This window comes from Anguilla anguilla, chromosome 18, assembly GCF_013347855.1.
Source record: "Anguilla anguilla isolate fAngAng1 chromosome 18, fAngAng1.pri, whole genome shotgun sequence".
NCBI classification, from domain to species: Eukaryota; Metazoa; Chordata; class Actinopteri; order Anguilliformes; family Anguillidae; genus Anguilla; species Anguilla anguilla.
The window spans coordinates 28,414,025-28,433,106 of NC_049218.1; the positions used below are offsets into that span (position 1 = coordinate 28,414,025).

Genomic DNA, 19,082 nt, shown 5'->3' on the forward strand with positions numbered 1-19,082 from the left:
TCTTACGAACATAAAAAAACTGATTTTAAATCGAAGTAAATTATAAACCTATAGTTAGTAGCACGTTGTGCTGTTATGATTTTTATTTCTAAAGCATTTAACCGTGTTTAATTGCTTCATATCATATTTACTCATATCATGAGCACGCGTCTTTCAGACTTACCGCTGCTTCCATTAAATTGTGTTTCTATATGATTCTCTTAAATGTGCGGTTACTATGGAATTGACAAGCGGATTACTTGTTTCCTTAACGAACTATATTATACAGTTAAGATATGCAAGCATGTTCTAAAAGGTATTCACAACATTATCATGATTACCATGAAAATATTACCATGCAATATTAACAAGATGAATCAACAATTGCTTCGCGGAAATTTCAGCGTAAATGTATACAGTGCAGACCGTAAGTATTTGTACAGCGACACCATTTTTTATTTTTTATTTTTTGGCTCTGTACTCCAGCGCACTGGATTTGAAATGAAACAATGAATATGAGGTTAAAATGCAGACTGTCAGCTTGGACGGTATTTAAATCCATATCGCGTGCTCTGTGCGTGATCAGACAACACAAGAAGAAACAGGGAATTTAAAAAGAGAAAGACAGTCTATGGCCCTGCAACGTCTATGGTCTTTATATCACCAATATGCACTTCTCCCATTCCCCTGTAGTTGCCCTCTATTGTGGATCGTGAGCGTAAAACCCATCGGCAGTTAAATACTCCATCAGCCTGGGGAACTCGGCCTCACAGGAAAGGGAAGCGCTTCAGTTAAGGGTGATGGACTCTTGAAAAGGGGTGGAGCCTACTACAGGCCCTAGGAGAGTCATTTTTTCACCTTAATATCTGCAACCCATTCTGACCCAAGAAATCAGGAAAGTGATTTTTCAGTGTAACCAGCTGCTTCAACTGATCAATTAAGCAGAGAATATAAACAAAGCAAACCCAGCAGACCCTGCAGCCCGGCAGGACCGGACTGAAGAGCACTGTTCTAGAAAGCCCAGCCATGACCCGGTCACTCCAGGATGGTTCTAGCAAAGCTGCCATCTGGGGAGAAACCAAGCTAACTCTGTATATCATTAGCAGGGCAGGAAGAGAGGTGGAGGAAGCAAGTTTCTCCCTCCGTTTCTTTGTACTGGAAGGGTTCAGGGCTGTGACAGAAAGCAGGAGGCCAGAGAGGAGTGGTGTGGTACAAAAACATACCAAGCCCCCGCCTCACCCCCACATCCAGCCCCACGCTGCTCTGAAACATACCAACCCCCCGCCTCACCCCCACATCCAGCCCCACGCTGCTCTGAAACATACCAACCCCCCGCCTCACCCCCACATCCAGCCCCACGCTGCTCTGAAACATACCAACACACTCACTCACTCATTCACACCACCACACCCAGCAGAGACCACACCTCCACACCCAACAGAGACTACACCTCCACCCTCCACACCCAACAGTGACCACACCATCACACCCAGCAGAGATCACACCTCCATGCCCAGCAGTGACCACACCTCCACACTCAGCACAGACCACACCTCCACACCCAGCAGTGACCACACCTCCACACCTAACAGAGACCACACCTCCACACCTAACAGAGACCACACCTCCACACCCAGCAGTGACCACACCTCCACACACAGCAGAGGCCACACCTCCACACCTCCACACACAGCAGAGGCCACACCTCCACACCCAGCAGTGACCACACCTTCACACCTAGCACTGACCACACCTCCACACCTCCACACCCAGCAGGTCACAGTGCCAGTCCGCCAGTAACCCTGCGGCGGCCATGGTGACTGTCTGCGCCCCACGGGGAGCCAGCCACCTAATCTAGCGCCCTGCTCAGTGTGTGGCCCTGTACTCACCCACACCCCTGATGCAGGGGCCCTGGGGGCCCAGGAGGAACGGGGGAAACAGAGAACCTGTCCATGAAACCAGCCTGCGCCGGAACACAACATGGCGCCGCTGCGCGTCTGTGAATCCTAACATGGCCGCCTTCTGACTGGCCTGCCTTCCTCTCCACGTCTCTGCGCGGCCACGCCCGCCCGCCCGCATGACACCAAGCGGCGAACGCCTCGGTCCGTCTGACAAACGCTCGCCCCACCCACCCACTCACCGACGCCTTTCTGGAACATTCTGGTGTGGCTTTGTTCTCTGCAGTTCTTTCTCCCCTCCCCTTCCCATTTGAGTCTATCATATATTACCCACCACACTCCTCCTTCCTGTTTCTGTCTGCGTCTCTCATCTTCACTGTAAAGATGAAGAGGCAGTGCGGCTTCTCCAAGATGACCTAGTTATCTCCCACTTCTTAAAACGGATTTTCTTAGGGATGAAAGCCTGCCAGAAAAAAAAGAATCTCAAGGTCTCAATTTATCTTGTTTGCCATTTTAATGTCTGACTTGCTGCGTTTATATTGCCCTCTGAGCCCGGGCTCTGACTCATGCTTACCTAAAGACCAGCAAGTGGAGACAGAGCTCGGACCTGAACTGCGCGCGTGTGCCTATTGGCTCAATTACCGGTATCGTAACATGGCCTGGGTCATTTCAGCCACACTTCCTGCGTCCTGACGAGCCTCCTGACTGCCTGGACTGGCAGACCTGGGCTGCGCGTGGCTCAGAGAACGTCTCTCTGCTGTCAGCTAACAGCGGGCCCGGTTTCCCGAAGTCTCCCGTCCTTTGGAGAGAGATGCTTCAGATGGAAGGCTGGGCAGGTTGCGGCGGGCGGACGGTTCTCTTCCCCGCGGAACATACCGCTGTGCCTTCATGGCTCCGGCGCACGTCACCGCCGGCCTGCTCGCTGGCAAGGAGAACGGCACTAACGGGGAGGGGACGTGCGCCCACAGGCCAGGCCGGGCTGGCACAGCTACTGTATATAAGCAGTGGGCTGAGTTCCATGGACACGTTTCCGCTAAAAAAAGCAGTCACACAGACACTCACACACACTCACACACACACTCTCACGCACACTCACACTCTCCAATACTCACACACTCACACACACTCACACGCACACTCACACTCTCCAATACTCACACACACACACACACACACACACACACACACACTCTTCTAAAGCCTTGGCCAGACGCAGTGCTTCCTATGAGCTGTTTACCGTTGGAGATGAAAGAAAGCCGAGCCCAGCGGAGCACAAAGTGCGGGATGTGCGGCTGTTTGCCGTTTACAGGAGCCTGTCTCCAAACACACCAGAGGAGGGGGCCACACCCTGCGGTTTCCCCCCGGGGGGGGGGGGGGGGCGGCACATCTATCTGGAGTGAAGTATAAATTATGCTAATTAAACACACACGCGTACTGTTAGATGCAAAGGGATACAGGAACACAGTGAAATGAAGTGTAGACAAACCCAGTCTGATTCAGCGCAAAGACACTCTACTTAAAGCGATGCCTAGTTTTGCGTGTTCGGTTTTGTCCTTGTTCACCTTGTATCAAAGGAGAATGGGATCTCTTAAGAACCTGAGCTACTCCAATGAAAATAAAACGGATGACAACTGCAAACAATGAATTCAGCTATGAAATAAAATAAAAATAAGGAACATCCACTAAAGCCAACAGTCAATGATTTCATGAACCACTCTGAAGTGAGAATTTATTTACAGCCCTTATCCAGAACAGAAACCTTTTTGTCAGCCTTAAGAATGCTATTCGTCATTACATTAAGGCAGTCCTGAAAAATTGGTTTTTCTTGTAACATACCCTGGGTTGAAAGAAATTCCAATTCTTCTAAAAGTTATGATATTTTTATAGGAAATTATGTGTTTCTGTCTGTATCCAACACATATGCTTGCACGCATGCACCCATCCACACACACATTCACACCAACACGGGCAAGCATTCCACACATGCACGTTCATGCACATACGAACACACACACGCACATACACACGCACGCGCATACGTACGCACGCACAGACACGCACACATATTCGTATGCACACACACACACAAACACAAACACACACACAAACACAAACACCTCACTATCAGCGTATTGGAGCAGAGGCAGATGATGAAACACAGTCATACCAGGCTTACACAGGCTCTCCTCCTGCATAACACACAATACTCCCACTGAAGATATAATACTCCCACTGAACATACAATACTCCCTCTGAAGATACAGTACTCCAACTGAACATACAATACTCCCTCTAAAGATACAATACTCCCACTGAAGATACAATACTCCCACTGAACATACAATACTCCCTCTGAAGATACAATACTCTCACTGAACATGCAATACTCCCACTGAACATACAATACTCCCACTGAAGATACAATACTCCCACTGAACATACAGTACTCCAACTGAAGATATAATACTCCCACTGAACATACAATACTCCCTCTGAAGATACAGTACTCCAACTGAACATACAATACTCCCTCTGAAGATACAATACTCTCACTGAACATGCAATACTCCCACTGAACATACAATACTCCCACTGAAGATACAGTACTCCCACTAAACATACAGTACTCCCACTGAACATACAATACTCCCACTGAACATGCAATACTCCTACTGAAGATACAGTACTCCCACTAAACATACAGTACTCCCACTGAACATACAATACTCCCACCGAACATACAATACTCCCACTGAACAATACTCCTCTCCTGTATTTTCAGCAGAGGTGGGGGTCCAGGGGTCAGAAAGTAAAAGTCCTGCCCAGTGTTTCTTCCACCCTTGAACTCAGCCAGCTGATTTCACTCATTAGTTCTACCCGCTGGCTGAAGATTTCTGCCAATTAGCAAATCCAGGAGATTGGAACAAAATGCTGGGGAGGACTTTTACTTTCTGAACCTGGATTTTGTGCCTTCTGGTTTTCAGCGAGCTCCTCTGCTTCAGTACTGAAAAGGCCCATCCACGCTCCCTTCCTGCAGAACATTCTCCACTCATCTGAGTCTGGCCAATCTACAAAATCTACAAAAAGTCAAATCTACAAATCTACTGCTAAACAGATCTCATTGGGGCGATATAGCTCAGGAGGTAAGACCGATTGTCTGGCAGTCGGAGGGTTGCTGGTTCAAACCCCGCCCTGGGCATGTCGAAGTGTCCTTGAGCAAGACACCTAACCTCTAACTGCTCTGGTGAATGAGAGGCATCAATTGTAAAGTGCTTTGGATAAAAGCGCTATATAAATGCAGTCCATTTACCATTTACCATTCATTGGTCTGAAGTGGTGCACCCAGCCAGACAGGCAGGATTGTGGGTAACCGATCCAGACAGACAGGATTGTGGGTAACCGATCCACAGTGCTGCTCTAGGGTTTTGCTGGCCCTAAACAGGAATGCTGCTGTGGCCCAAGGTGCTCCAGCATAAATCACACAAAAGAACTGTGTGGCTCAGGGATGGTTTCAGCCCTAAACGACCACATAGTGTTTATGTCAGAGGCCAGCTCTGCCCACCACTGGAAGAGGCTTCCCTCGAAACGCCCCATAACCATGACAACCACTCTAGTTTCCCCATCAGCCCGCGCTGTAGCAAAACGCCTCATTGCCATGACCGCCGCTCGAACCCCTGAACACCTCGTCCTGCACGGAGAAGGCTTCTTTTCTTTGAAGCACATCAACCTCCTGTCTCACAGCAAGACAACTGTATCCCAAAATAAACAACGACAAGAAAATGCGCACAAGGCAGATTGCTTAGAACATATTCTTTTGGAGACAGGCTAAAACAGCCGAGCAAGTCAAGCACGAGCCGCTAGCTATAGCATTGCGCCACTAGCTGGAGCATTGCACCGCTAGCCGTAGCATTGAGCCGCTAGCCGTAGCATTGCACCGCTAGCCGTAGCATTGCGCCGCTAACTGTAGCATTGAGCCACTAACCATAGCATTGCGCCGCTAGCCGTAGCATTGTGCCACTAGCCGTAGCATGAGCCGCAAGCCGTAGTGTTGTGCCGCTAGCCGTAGCATTGCGCTGCTAGCTGTAGCATTGCACCGCTAGCCATAGCATTGCGCCGCTAGCCGTAGCATTGAGTCGCTGCTGTATCTGCGGATCTGGCATGGTGGCAAGTGTGAAATTATAAACTGTGGGAGAATTTGGGTTTCTACGCGTGGTCTAAATTTGGGGACAGATATTCATGGACCGCAGTATGGTGTAAAGAGGCTGGTAAAACAAAATGGCCGGAGACAGAAGGAGCCGTAGGAGGAGACGCAGGACCAGTGGAAACTCGCAATCCATTCACACCTCTCTTCCCAACCACATGGACTTATCTGAACCCACATGACTTCACTGATTAAATAGGCGTGCTACACTGCTCTCCATGCAAGCTAGCTGCTAGAGATCACATTCTTTTATTGAACTTTATTTTTCTGTACATGCTGTTGTTATATCAGTGAAACATTGGCCAATTCTAAGACAGTTCTAGTCTTACCAGGTCCCAAATCTTATACTGCAGAAAACCACATCCAACAATGTTAAAAACATGGGTAAGAAACCTTAAACAGCCACATTCCACACAGGAAGAATTCTTAAATTGCAAAAATAATAATCTTGCAGAAGAACCTGGTATGCTACTGTAGGTTAACCTGGAATATTACAGTAGGTTAATGTGGAATATTACAGTAGGTTAACCTGGTATGTTACTGTAGGTTAATGTGGAATATTACAGTAGGTTAATGTGGAATATTACAGTAGGTTAACCTGGTATGTTACTGTAGGTTAATGTGGAATATTACAGTAGGTTAATGTGGAATATTACAGTAGGTTAACCTGGTATGTTACTGTAGGTTAATGTGGAATATTACAGTAGGTTAACCTGGTATGTTACTGTAGGTTAATGTGGAATATTACAGTAGGTTAACCTGGTATGTTACAGTTAGATTAACCTGGTATAACAGATATCTGGGTGGGAGAGGGCGGGGCTGGTTTGTGTAGTGCAGTGTTGAAATCCCATAAATCTGCGAGGGTTGCAGGGCAGTACTACTTTTCTTGTGGTTGCTTGTTGGTGCTTTCACACTAAGTGTCTGATGATTGGCTGAGACTTTAACAATGATCTTTTTTGTTTGTGTGTCCCCTGTCTTATCCTTGAAAATGCACTTAGTTTATAGCAGGATTTGTGTGAATTGTATTTATTCCATTTGTGATGCATACCATCTTTTGTTCTTCATTTGGCACTCAATAACTTTGACCTGGTCAAATAAAGGTTAAAAAAATACGTTTGTCTTTTTTTCTGAGCATGCTCAGTAACTCTGGCGAAGCCACAGCAGAAATGCACACATTTACACTGCTGGGGGGTCTGGTCAACACAGGATCAGACAGCTTGCTCACACTTTGAGCTTGAGTTCCTACCGACATAGCTATCGCGCCTGCTCTTCTCAGCAGCACTGTAAGGCTAAAAGTACAAGATGCAATTACAGCTAGCATTCGTGGCCAGAACTGTGCACAGGAAGCGCAGGCTCTTATAAGGAAGGTGCTATATCTGAGCTCCTCGTGAACAGCAGGCAGTGATGTCAGGCAGACGGGACACCTCTGCGAGTGATTCAGCCGGTCCTGGTCCTGCAGTGGGAGGTGTGAGTCAGTCTGCGCTCCGCAAGCAAAAAATACCACTGCCATTTAAACGAGACAGGAGCTGTTTGCGCTCTCTCCGCAACCCGGACTTAAATCTGCTCCGGATTCAGACACTAATCAGCCACTAAACGCAGTTACAGCTAACAGCAGCCCAGCTCGAACACCCCGTCCGTGGATCTCTCAGGCTGAAACGCAGACCCAGGAGCTCGTAGCGCGTCGCGGGGGGGGGGAGAGCGAGTGTCCGAACAGGGCGAAGCTGAGAGGGGGGGCAATGCTACAGAGCAGCCTGGAAATGGACACGGACGATTTGGAGCTTTAATCAGAGAACCGGACTGCACAATATTCACAGGGAGATCCAGGCGGGACGAGCCCCGGGGGGGGGGGGTGCACACCTGCCGGTCGGCTCCAGGGCAGGGAGACGCCATGGAAACGGAGCACAGCTGCGGGGGGGGGGGGGGGGGTCAGGAGCGCTGAGGGTCTGAGAGGACACTCCCATCCTCTCCAATTCCCAGCTACAGGAGGTTCCCCTGCCACAGTGCACCGCATGAATATTCATGAACAGGCTCGCCCAAGGACAGAGCTTCCCTTGCCGAAGTGCTGTCCTAGGCCACACCCACGCATGAATATTCATGAGACACTAACACTGGAACGTTATGCAGTCAGGACTTCTGATCCTGAGAACTCTAAGCTCGTAAGAATAAAGACACACATTCATGCAGTCAAGAGTGTGAGAAAGTCAAAGCTAGGAAGAAGCCCATCTAGAGCAGGAGCGTCCAGTCTAATGTGAAAAGGGCCGGTGTGGGTGCAGAGTTGTGTTTTAGCCCAGCACTTTGACACCCAGCTCAACTAATTAACTAATTGTGCTCTTCAATCGAGACACGGATGATCAGAATCAGGAGTCGTAGTGCTGGGCTGAAACACATAACTGCCCCCACGCCGGGCCCGTTTGAATAAGACTGGACACCCGGGCACGTGCGTCTTCGGAGTGCAGAGAGTGCTCCAGAAGTCGAGCCCCGATTTGTCCTCGAGTTCCTTCCCGCCTCCTGCTGCTAGGATACGCAGTGGAGTGTTGTCACGCACGCGGTCCGGAGATGGGGGGGGATGGGGGGTCGGGGGGGGGGACAAATGGCTTTTAAGAGCTCATCCTGCAACGGGGTCTCTAATGCTCACATGCAGCACTTTAAAAAGCCTCTTCAGTGCTTAGGAGTTTTTCTCAGGGGTTAATGGCAGAGATGCACTCTGTGCCGGAAGCACACGCAACGTGGGCATGCCGCGCTCCTCTCCTCCGATTGGACGTTCACATAAGATCCGCCAGGGCCCGATTGGATCGAGTTCCAATGCAGGGCCGCTCCTGTCTAACAGCCAATCATGTCGCCTTGAGTGGCACTCAACAGCTGCTGCCTGTACAGCGCCCTCTAAACAAGCTCCTTTAGGAGGTTTCTGAGCAGGCATCAGCCAGACAGCCATGTGTGGTCCTGCGCTTCACCACTGCCCTGCTCATTGGTCAGGCCCACTCCTCCTGGGACCGCCAGATGTGCGGCGTTCTCCTTAATCCTAAGCCCTGCCGGGCGCGCCTTTGACTCGGGAAGTACAGCAAGCCCCTCCCCCACAGGCCTCCGACACGCGTTCCCACGGCAACGTCAGCCGGAGCGCCTCGGCGGCTTAACATGGCGGGTCGCAGGTCATGTGGTTTTTGGTCATGTGTGTAAACCTCCACAGCACTACAGGAAGAGGTTTCTGGAGGTCCCAGCTCAGGCATGCCTTCATGTCAGTGCTGTGGCTTTACTCTGGGTCTGACGGAGCGTAGCACAGTGGGTAAGGAACTGGGTTTGTAACCGAAAGGTCGCAGGTTCGATTCCCGGGTAAGGACACTGCCGTTGTACCCTTGAGCAAGGTACTTAACCGGAATTGCTTCAGTATATATCCCGCTGTATAAATGGATACAACTATGTAAAATGCTATGTAAAAGTTGTGTAAGTCGCTCTGGATAAGAGCGTCTGCTAAATGCCTGTAATGATGTGCCTTAGAGACTGGACACTGAGTCATTACAAAGGCTGGCACGGGCTGTGCGTGCAAGTCCTTGTGTTAATAAAAATAAAATAATGGTTCGTGGAAACAGTGATGCATATTTTTAATGGCATCTTAGTATCACATCAGAACCAATGGAAGGCAGGCAGGGCAATGACAATACAGAATTCTACAGGTGCACAACAGTATGCAGGCCAGGTCCTACAGGTGCACAGGAATGAGACACACAGGGTCTTACAGGTGCGCAGGAATGAGAAGCACAGGGTCTTACAGGTGCACAGGAATGAGAAGCACAGGGTTTTTTGAAAAACAAAAGGTTTCAGGAAAAAAAACTTGATTGTAATAATATTAATTTGCACTATATCTTAATATAGACTAATATTTTTAAATAAACGCTACAAATAAGTACAGAGCACCTCGCAGACAAGACGTTTCAGTTCACTTCTTTTCTGGAATTTCAAAAATAAAAAGAGGTCCTTTTCCCGCACGACAACAATTCAATTATATATCAGTGATCAGAGCTGAACTAAAACACTGAACTGAAAATGGTTTTGAAGTGGATGGACCTGCACTTCCAGCCACTGGCCCCCATCACACGCCCTCAAGGTAATGTCTGTCTAAAAAAAGAGTTCTTTCCAATCCAGGGACTAGAAGACAGCAAGCCGGTTTAACTGTCAACATGAGTGGACAGCCAGTCTCTCTGTGCGTTGTGTACATAGTCTACACAACATTCATAGGTACAGGTCCCTTCTAAAATCTGCTGTACTGTGGAGAGGGGTGTACTGCAGTGGTCTTGAGGCTATGTCTGAGTCTCTTTCTGGTACACTGTTTTAGCGACAGCCTTGAACCAAAAAGAAATTAGGTTGTTCTCAAAACATATGCAATGTACTGACACGCAGTAGACCAAGTCTTAGTGTACGGACACTGGTCTAAATGTCAGTAAGCCTGATCTCTGACACTTAGACACTGACATTTAGGACACTGACACACAGCTCACTAAGACTCAGACACAGACACACAGCCCACTAAGATTCAGACACTGACATTTAGGACACTGACACACAGCTCACTAAGACTCAGACACAGACACACAGCCCACTAAAATTCAGACACTGACATTCATAGTATTGACATTTGGCTCACCGACAGCGTGTTTAGTCAGCAGTCTCAATTCACTAACACTACACACACCCTCAGACCACTGCCACACGAACCCACGTCCCATCCCCCAACACGTACACATTCACGTTCCTGAAAGAGTTACATAACATTTAACACTAAATAAGACCATTAAAACAACCTTCTGAGAAACGAGGCGCATTTTACCTAATGTCATTCTGCGCTGGGGGCTTCTTTCCAAGAAGGTGGACAGTTCTTGCTTGTATGGGTTTGTCTTCCCTACAACAAAAGAAAAGTGTTACAAGACAGTGCATTAATGAGCTATAAACAATTAAATCAACAATTAATTTGTCATACAGTATTAATTATGTAGATATAAGCAGTTAAATAATCAGATTAAAGCATATTTATATTATGTCATTTTTAAGTCTGAATCTGCAACAAGGATTCAGGCGGTAGTGTAGCATAATGGGTTAGGGCTCTGCCGTTGTACCCTTGAGCAAGGTACTTAACCTGCATTGCTTCAGTATATATCCAGCTGTATAAATGGATGCAATGTAAATGCTATGTGAAACAGTTGTGTAAGTCGCTCTGGATGAGAGCATTTGTGTTCTCAAACGTGTTCTCTTTTTCTCCTTTTTCATGCTCAGTCCGTTTGTAAAATAAAGTCACCATAGGGTTTGGATGAGGAGAACGTCAGCTCTCTTAAGATTCTGCATTTATGCCCCGTATTCCAGGCTGTGCTGAGGGCAGGACCTGCTGCTGCCACACACACACACACACACACACACACACACACACACACACCTCGCTGGAACAGTCTGAGGCCCACACACACACACACACACACACACACACACACACACACACCTCGCTGGAACAGTCTGAGGCTCACACACACACACACACACATCTCGCTGGAACAGTCTGAGGCTCACACACACACACCTCGCTGGAGCGGTCTGTGGCCCACACACACACAAACACACACACACACACACGTCGCTGGAGCAGTCTGAGGCCCACACACACACACACACACACCTCACTGGAGCAGTCTGAGGCACACACACACACACACACACACACACACACACACACACCTTACTGGAGCAGTCTGAGGCCCACAGACACATACACACACCTCGCTGGAGCAACCTGAGGCGCACACACACACACACACACCTCGCTGGAGCAACCTGAGGCACACACACACACACAAACACACACACACACCTCGCTGGAGCAACCTGAGGCTCACACACACACACACACACACACACACACACACCTCGCTGGAACAGTCTGAGGCTCACACACACACACACACATCTCGCTGGAGCAGTCTGAGGCCCACACACACACACACACACACACACACCTCGCTGGAGCAGTCTGAGGCCCACACACACACACACACACCTCACTGGAGCAGTCTGAGGCACACACACACACACACACACACACACACACACAGACACCTTGCTGGAGCAGCCTGAGGCCCACACACACACACACCTCGCTGTAGAAGTGTGAGGAGGGTGTGTCCTTCTCTGTTCAGCACTCAGGGAATGAAGGAAGTGATAAAAGAGAAGAGCTTTCCTCTTCTCATTCAACACAGTTACTCCTTCAGCAAAGCTCATTCTTTCACAGCTAATTCTTCAAGCTGAGTTCACCATTCATTTTTTGCAAATATTCCTTTTTATTCAAATGTATTCTCTGGACATTCCAAAACAGGGTCAGGGGTCAGTTCCATTTAAACTCATTCAATTCAGGAAATGAGCTGCAATTTAAATTCCGCGATTTGAAGGGTCTTCGTAGAACAAAATGGCTGTATTTTAATTTATATTCCAAATTGACTGAATTGACATAGAATTTGTCCTGACCCTATGAAAGAAAACACCTGTACACAACGACGACTGAAGCAGTGTCTTGTCTGAAGCAGACAGTAAGGTGAGCAGCCTGTTAAAGCTGCAAGCTCAGTGTTTTAATTGTGTGTGCTACTGAAGCAGGCTTTTAATGCTGCCCTCCAACGCACTGAGCTGGCCTTTCAATTAGCTTTATAGCCCTCTGTTGGGATCAGCTGTCCCAAATGCACGTGACCTTGTTTCCAGAGGTGCTTCACCTGGCTAATGAACCATGTGACTGTCTAACAGGAACCCAAAAACACGCGCATAGCCGTAAGTAAGTTTAGAGCCTGTCAGTTTGGATTGTATGTGGTGGGATATGATTTACCTGTGTCAGTGCAGTTTAACTGTGTGATGACATAGGGTTTACCTGCGTCCGTGCAGTTTAACTGTGTGATGGACTAGGCTTTGGCTGTGTCAGTGCAGTTTAACTGTGTGATGGACTGGACTCTGGCTGTCAGTGCAGTTTAACTGTGATGGACTGGACTCTGGCTGTGTCAGTGCAGTTTAACTGTGTGATGGACTAGACTCTGGCTGTGTCATGTGTGATGGACTAGGCTCTGGCTGTGTCAGTGCAGTTTAAATGTGTGATGGACTGGACTCTGGCTGTGTCAGTGCAGTTTAACTGTGTGATGGTCTAGACTCTGGCTGTGTCCTTAGCCTCCCATACTTCTCAGACTGTGCATGTTCAGGTGTAGCTCAGGTGAACGTAACTCCTCGTACTGCTGCTTTTTACAGGACTCAGCTCAAAGAGCCTGTGCAATCTCTTTGTTATTACTTTTAAAGAGTTTATGAAGCTGCACCTTGTAAAGCATATCAAAACACAAGTCTGATATGGCATCTCCATTCCATATGGATACTTGCTTTCAGTTCACTTACGATTGGCAGTCCATGTGTCAATTATTTGTTAAAATGGCTAATAGCAAATCACATTGTATGGTCAGTTTAAGAACTATTTTGCTTTCAGAATTAACAACAACAAAAATAAATCTCAACTGAAGAAAAATAGACTTAACATCAGAGATTTTTGTTTGGTTTGGTTCTTTATGTATAACTATTAAAAGTGATTAGACTGTACATGGTGTTGAACACTGCCTGTGAAATGCTTTCCTGTCCAAGCGGCTATCCCCAAACAGCATCGGAGGCTAGCATCAGGCTAGCGGACGGTTCCGTGCACATCTCACAAAACAAGCGCATAATCCGTCCCGCGACACAGAGGTCGTGACCCTGGGTGTGATCTCCTCTCACTTTCTCCCTGCAGCCAACGCTGAACGAGAGCGGCGCAACGCACAGGATTTTCACAGAGAAGAGAAACCCCGCAGTGACATGCAGAACCTGCTTCTCTCATATGTAGAGAAGAGCTGATGACAGGGAGTTTCTAAAAATATATTACTCATCACTTCCAGGATATAGCGGCTTTGAACAACCTGACATGTCTTCAGGACTTGGGCATTTACGCTGATAATAATAATAATAATAATAATAATAATAATAATAATAACTTTAGTAATAAGAATAGCTTTGTACTGTCATGCATGTGCAGTAGTTTATAGACAGGAAAAGGGTACTGGGCAGTTAGGGAAAAGAGGAAGCAGCTGTCTCTCTATCTCCACTTCCGCACCAGGTAACCTTTAACCTCAACCTCTGACATCTGACATCTGACCTCAGACCCAGGATCCCCAGGATCCCCAGGATCCCCAGGATCCAGAACCAGGAAGCAGAACCCGTGCAACAGGTAGTGGAGCTTGAGACCCGATTTCTGCAGCCCTTTCTAAACTCAGAGAGCATAGGTGAGAGAAAGGCAAGCAGGCAAAGTTTTGTGGAGCTCCCCTCTCTCCTGTGTGTGAAGCTCCCCTCTCTCCTGTTTGTGGAGCTCCCCTCTCTCCTGTGTGTGGAGCTCCTCTCTCTCCTGTGTGTGGAGCTCCCCTCTCTCCTGTTTGTGGAGCTCCCCTCTCTCCTGTGTGTGGAGCTCCTCTCTTTGCTGTGTGTGGAGCTCCTCTCTCTCCTGTGTGTGGAGCTCCCCTCTCTCCTGTTTGTGGAGCTCCCCTCTCTCCTGTGTGTGGAGCTCCCCTCTCTCCTGTGTGTGGAGCTCCCCTCTCTCCTGTGTGTGGTGCTCCTCTCTCTCCTGTTTGTGGAGCTCCCCTCTCTCCTGTGTGTGGAGCTCCCCTCTCTCCTGTGTGTGGTGCTCCCCTCTCTCCTGTGTGTGGAGCTCCCCTCTCTCCTGTGTGTGGTGCTCCCCTCTCTCCTGTGTGTGGAGCTCCTCTCTCTCCTGTGTGTGGAGCTCTCCTCTCTCCTGTGTGTGGTGCTCCTCTCTCTCCTGTTTGTGGAGCTCCTCTCTCTCCTGTAGGCCTGAGTAGGCTGTGTTTGGAAGCACTCATTGGGGAGGACTGAAGAGCCCTTGTTTAGTTCTTATTTATAGACAGTGCGTTCTGTGCTGCATCTTGCAACGAATAACCAAGGCTCCTCCCCATCAATGCCACTCACCATGCTTTGGATTCCACTGCCAGGCCTACACAGCCCACATGAAGCTCGCAAACAGCCTTAGCCTGAAAACACACAGACAAAAACCCAACCTCTGACAGAGGCTGAAATCACCCTCTTACAGTCAGCACAGCGTGCCCAACAGAGGGCGCCACTTCCACTGCCAATGAAACAGCAGCATTGCCATAGTAATACAATGCCCTGAAGAAGTTTTTCCCCCTTCCTGAATTCCTGTATTACTGCTTATTTGTCACACTGAAGGGGTTCAGACCTTTAGATAAAATGTAATATTAGACAAAGGGAAACTGAGCAAACACAAAACATATTTCATTTATTTAATGAAAAAAATGATCAAACACCCATATCACCCATGTGAAAGAATAATTGCCCCTCAATAAACCAATTAATCAAATCAAATTAATGATTAGATTCAGCTGATTGAACACAATGAGGCTTGATTGCAGCCAGCCCTTTTGAATCTAATCCTCACACATATTGAACCTTACCATCAGAGTGAAGTAGCCACTACAAAGTTGCAGGGTTACACAGCCATTTCTAAAGCTCTGGGACTCCCACTGAACCACAGTGAGAGCCGTTATCTCCAAATGGAGAACACTTGGAACAGTGGTGAATCATCCCAGGAGTGGCTGGCCTGCAAAAATTGTGCAGTGGTGACTTATCCATGAAGTCACAGAAGATCCCAGAAGTACATCCAAAGAACTACAGACCTCTCTAACCTCAGCTCAGGTAAGTGTTCATGACTCCACAGTAAGGTGGAGACCGGGCAAAATGGGATTCATGTGAGAGCAGCAAGGCGGCTAACTAAGAGAAACATCAGTGCTCGTCTCACATTTGAAAAAAAAAAAGCACCTGGATGATCCCCGAGCCTTTTGGGACAATCTTCTATAGACAGATGAGTCAGAAGTGGACCTTTCTCGGTGGCATGGGCCTCATTATGTCTGTCATAAAGCAAATGCGGCATTTTACAGTAAGAACGTCATACTAACAGTCAAACATGGTGGAGGTAGTGTGACAGTGTGGGGATGCTTTGCTGCCTCGAGACCTGGACAATTTGCCATTATTGAAGGAACCATGACTGCTCTGTACCAGAAAATTCTTAAAGAGAATGTGCGGTCATCTGTTCATTTGCTGAAGCGTAATTGGGTTATGGAACAAGACAATGATCTGAAACGAAAATGCAAGTCTACATCTAAATGGCTGAAAATAAACAAAATGAAAGCTCTGGAGTAGCCTAGTCGAAGTCCTGACTTGAACCCAATAGAGATGCTGTGGCAGGACCTGAAACGAGCAGGTCATGCACAAAAACCTACCAATTTGTCTGAATAAAAGCAGTTCTGCAAAGAAGAGTGGGCTAAAATTCCTCCACAGCGATGTGAATGCTGGAGTCTATCCCAGCGTGCATTGAGCGAGAGCCAGGAATACTCCCTTTGTCTAACATTACATTATTGTCTAAACACCTGAAACCATTCAGTGTGACAAATATGCAAAAATAGAGGACATCAGGAAGGAGGCAAATACTTTTTCCCGGCATTGCACACATACTCGCCTGTTCTTTCATATTTTCCACGGAAAGCCCCGCTGTACGGTGTGCTCTTAAAGGTTTCAATACCAAACACCTGAATGGGCCAAAACTGACATTGGCAATTAGGTCCAAAGTATGGATGAAGAGCTAGGGTTTCTAAATATGAGACCCTTTGCAGCACAATGCCACCTTAAAATAGATCTCTGCATGATCTCTTATGAGGTGTCACTTCCTCCAAAGAGCACAGGGGGAACAGTCAGTCTCAGCCCTGGGGCTCGTTAAGGGAGTGTGGGGTCAGGGCAACACTATAAGATGTCACCAGGTGGATGGTGTTCATGGTCATGAAACCACCAGCTATGCAAGGCATCACCATAATAAGAGGCAGCGCAGCACAATAGTTGGGGCACTGGATTTATAACTCAGAGGTTGCAGGTTCAGTTCCCAGGTGGGTCTCTGTAGCTGCACCCTAGAACAGGGTACCTCACCTGAACTGTTTCGGTAAATACCCAGCTGTATAAATGGAATGAATGTAATCTCATGTCACAAAATGCAGCCACAAACGTGACTCGTGCTCTTTAAGTCAAACAGACGTGTTAGTTTAACAGAAAGTGGTCGCTAATCGTGCTGTGGAACACCAGCTGACTATCCTGATTCGCCCTTGTGACAGCTAATGGTCACAGAGACAGAATCCCGTTTGGAAGTCACGCTCACGCCTATGAATTAATCTTTTTACTTCCTGCTTTACAGCCACTAACAGATTCATTTGGAAGCTTTAATCTCTACCTGTAATCAGATCCACTTTAAACCCTACTTTTCACAGCCAAGCTGAAGGCCGATTAAGATAAAACATCCATATCTCCATTCATTATTCAGCCCGTTAAATTCTCTTTTACTCCACCTAATGTTTTCAGCCCTGGGAGTGACAGTAACCTAATTCTGAGCGCACGATTTGATACGATTTTCACACTGTTGTGAGGTACGGTTGTCATTGTGTGGAATACACAAAACTCTATATGACAAAATGACAAAACTCTAAACAGTCAAGAAACAATTGCCATCCAACCTCTACTAGTATGATATGCAAGCAAGCTTGTCAGTGTTGTTCTCGTTACTATGAACATTGAGTTTGTAAGTAATCTGCACGATTGCAATGGTATCTGAACAGTTTTGCCTATGTTTGCCATACATTAGTGTACAGTTCAACCGTTCAAATTCGATTTCGATTGATTTTTTATAGAGTATAATGGAATACTGATTCAACATATTCCAGCTTCGGACATACCTGTTAAATATTAAGCTATCTGTTCGTGATAAGGGAGTCGGAGGTTTTGATAAAATATGAGAAAGGTGGCGATGCTCCTCCTGGCAATCTCGAATGTTTATTCAGCATATCAGTAGTTTGTAAAATTGTGAAACGGAAAAAGTGGTTGGCCTCGCGTTTGCATGTTGCACTTGGGGAACCCTGCGGTGAGCACAAATAAATTCCCGGCGTTCACAAAGGATTTTTGTCTTAATTTCGGCTATCTACGTCGACTCGGCTTCCGTTAAGCTGTACTATTACACATGACAGAACGTTACAAAACATACAATAATTATAGTAATGGTTGTATTGCTGTTATTGTGAGTGTATGAGCGAGAGAGAGAGGGAGAGAGAGAGAGAGAGAGTTATGAGACCAATATTAAATGGTAAGGACTGAATCAGAAGTATAAATGAACCGCTCCATCTACAGGTCCAAGAAATGTATTGAAAAAGTGCTGGCCTACAACGAGCTAACATTCTTCTTAACCACACCCCACTTGTCCAAAAAAAATACACGGAATCTACTTCAGGGAATTTAATCATACAGTCGAAGCTCCTGGATTCACATGAATCCACCAATGCAGAACGACGCGATTTCAAGGTTTTAGGCATCTTTCGGGTTTTCTGCACGTCTGTCGAAAACCATGACTGTGGCAGCATTGCACACTGGTTTCTCATTTGGTATGGAATGGTAAAGCAACCTGTTTAGCATGCTGATGTTGGGATTATGGTTAAAATATAAGTCGGACAGCGGTGATACGCGCGGCCCAATACAAAACGGCGGAAGGGAAACAAGGACGTTCTTCGATCGGTAGAGGCGGACGAAAGGCAACCTCAAACTGTGATAGTGTGATACTACACTGCCTGTCCTCTCCTCCTCTGTCACACCCCAATCCACGTTACACCTGTTATTGCGTTGAACCGGCTTTTTTCCTCTCCCAACCTCATCATTCTCCAAACTCATCTCGTGATAAGAATGCCTCGTAAATCTGCCTTTCCCATAACCATTTCAGAAAAAATCATGTGAACATCTAAACCTGCTCCTTCGCGCTGAGAAGTGGAAGTGCTTCCAGGTTAGCTAAGCATTCACTGGACGGAAACGTTTTCAAGAGATGCTATCAGGCTGTTTGTAACGCACACATCGTAGGGATAACCTGTCGA

The 19,082-nt window shown here is 47.3% G+C and overlaps 1 protein-coding gene across 9 annotated transcripts in view; it reads right to left on the reverse strand.

Annotated features, from left to right (window-relative positions):
- Window positions 1-19,082, reverse strand: part of LOC118217999 (regulating synaptic membrane exocytosis protein 1-like) — a 107,903-nt gene that overhangs the window by 87,635 nt on the left and 1,186 nt on the right. For all 9 annotated transcript variants that reach the window (XM_035400287.1, XM_035400289.1, XM_035400286.1 and 6 more), the window contains exon 2: window positions 10,898-10,969. In XM_035400287.1, the coding sequence (XP_035256178.1) occupies window positions 10,898-10,969 (72 nt within the window). The remainder of the gene's footprint in view (window positions 1-10,897; window positions 10,970-19,082) is intronic.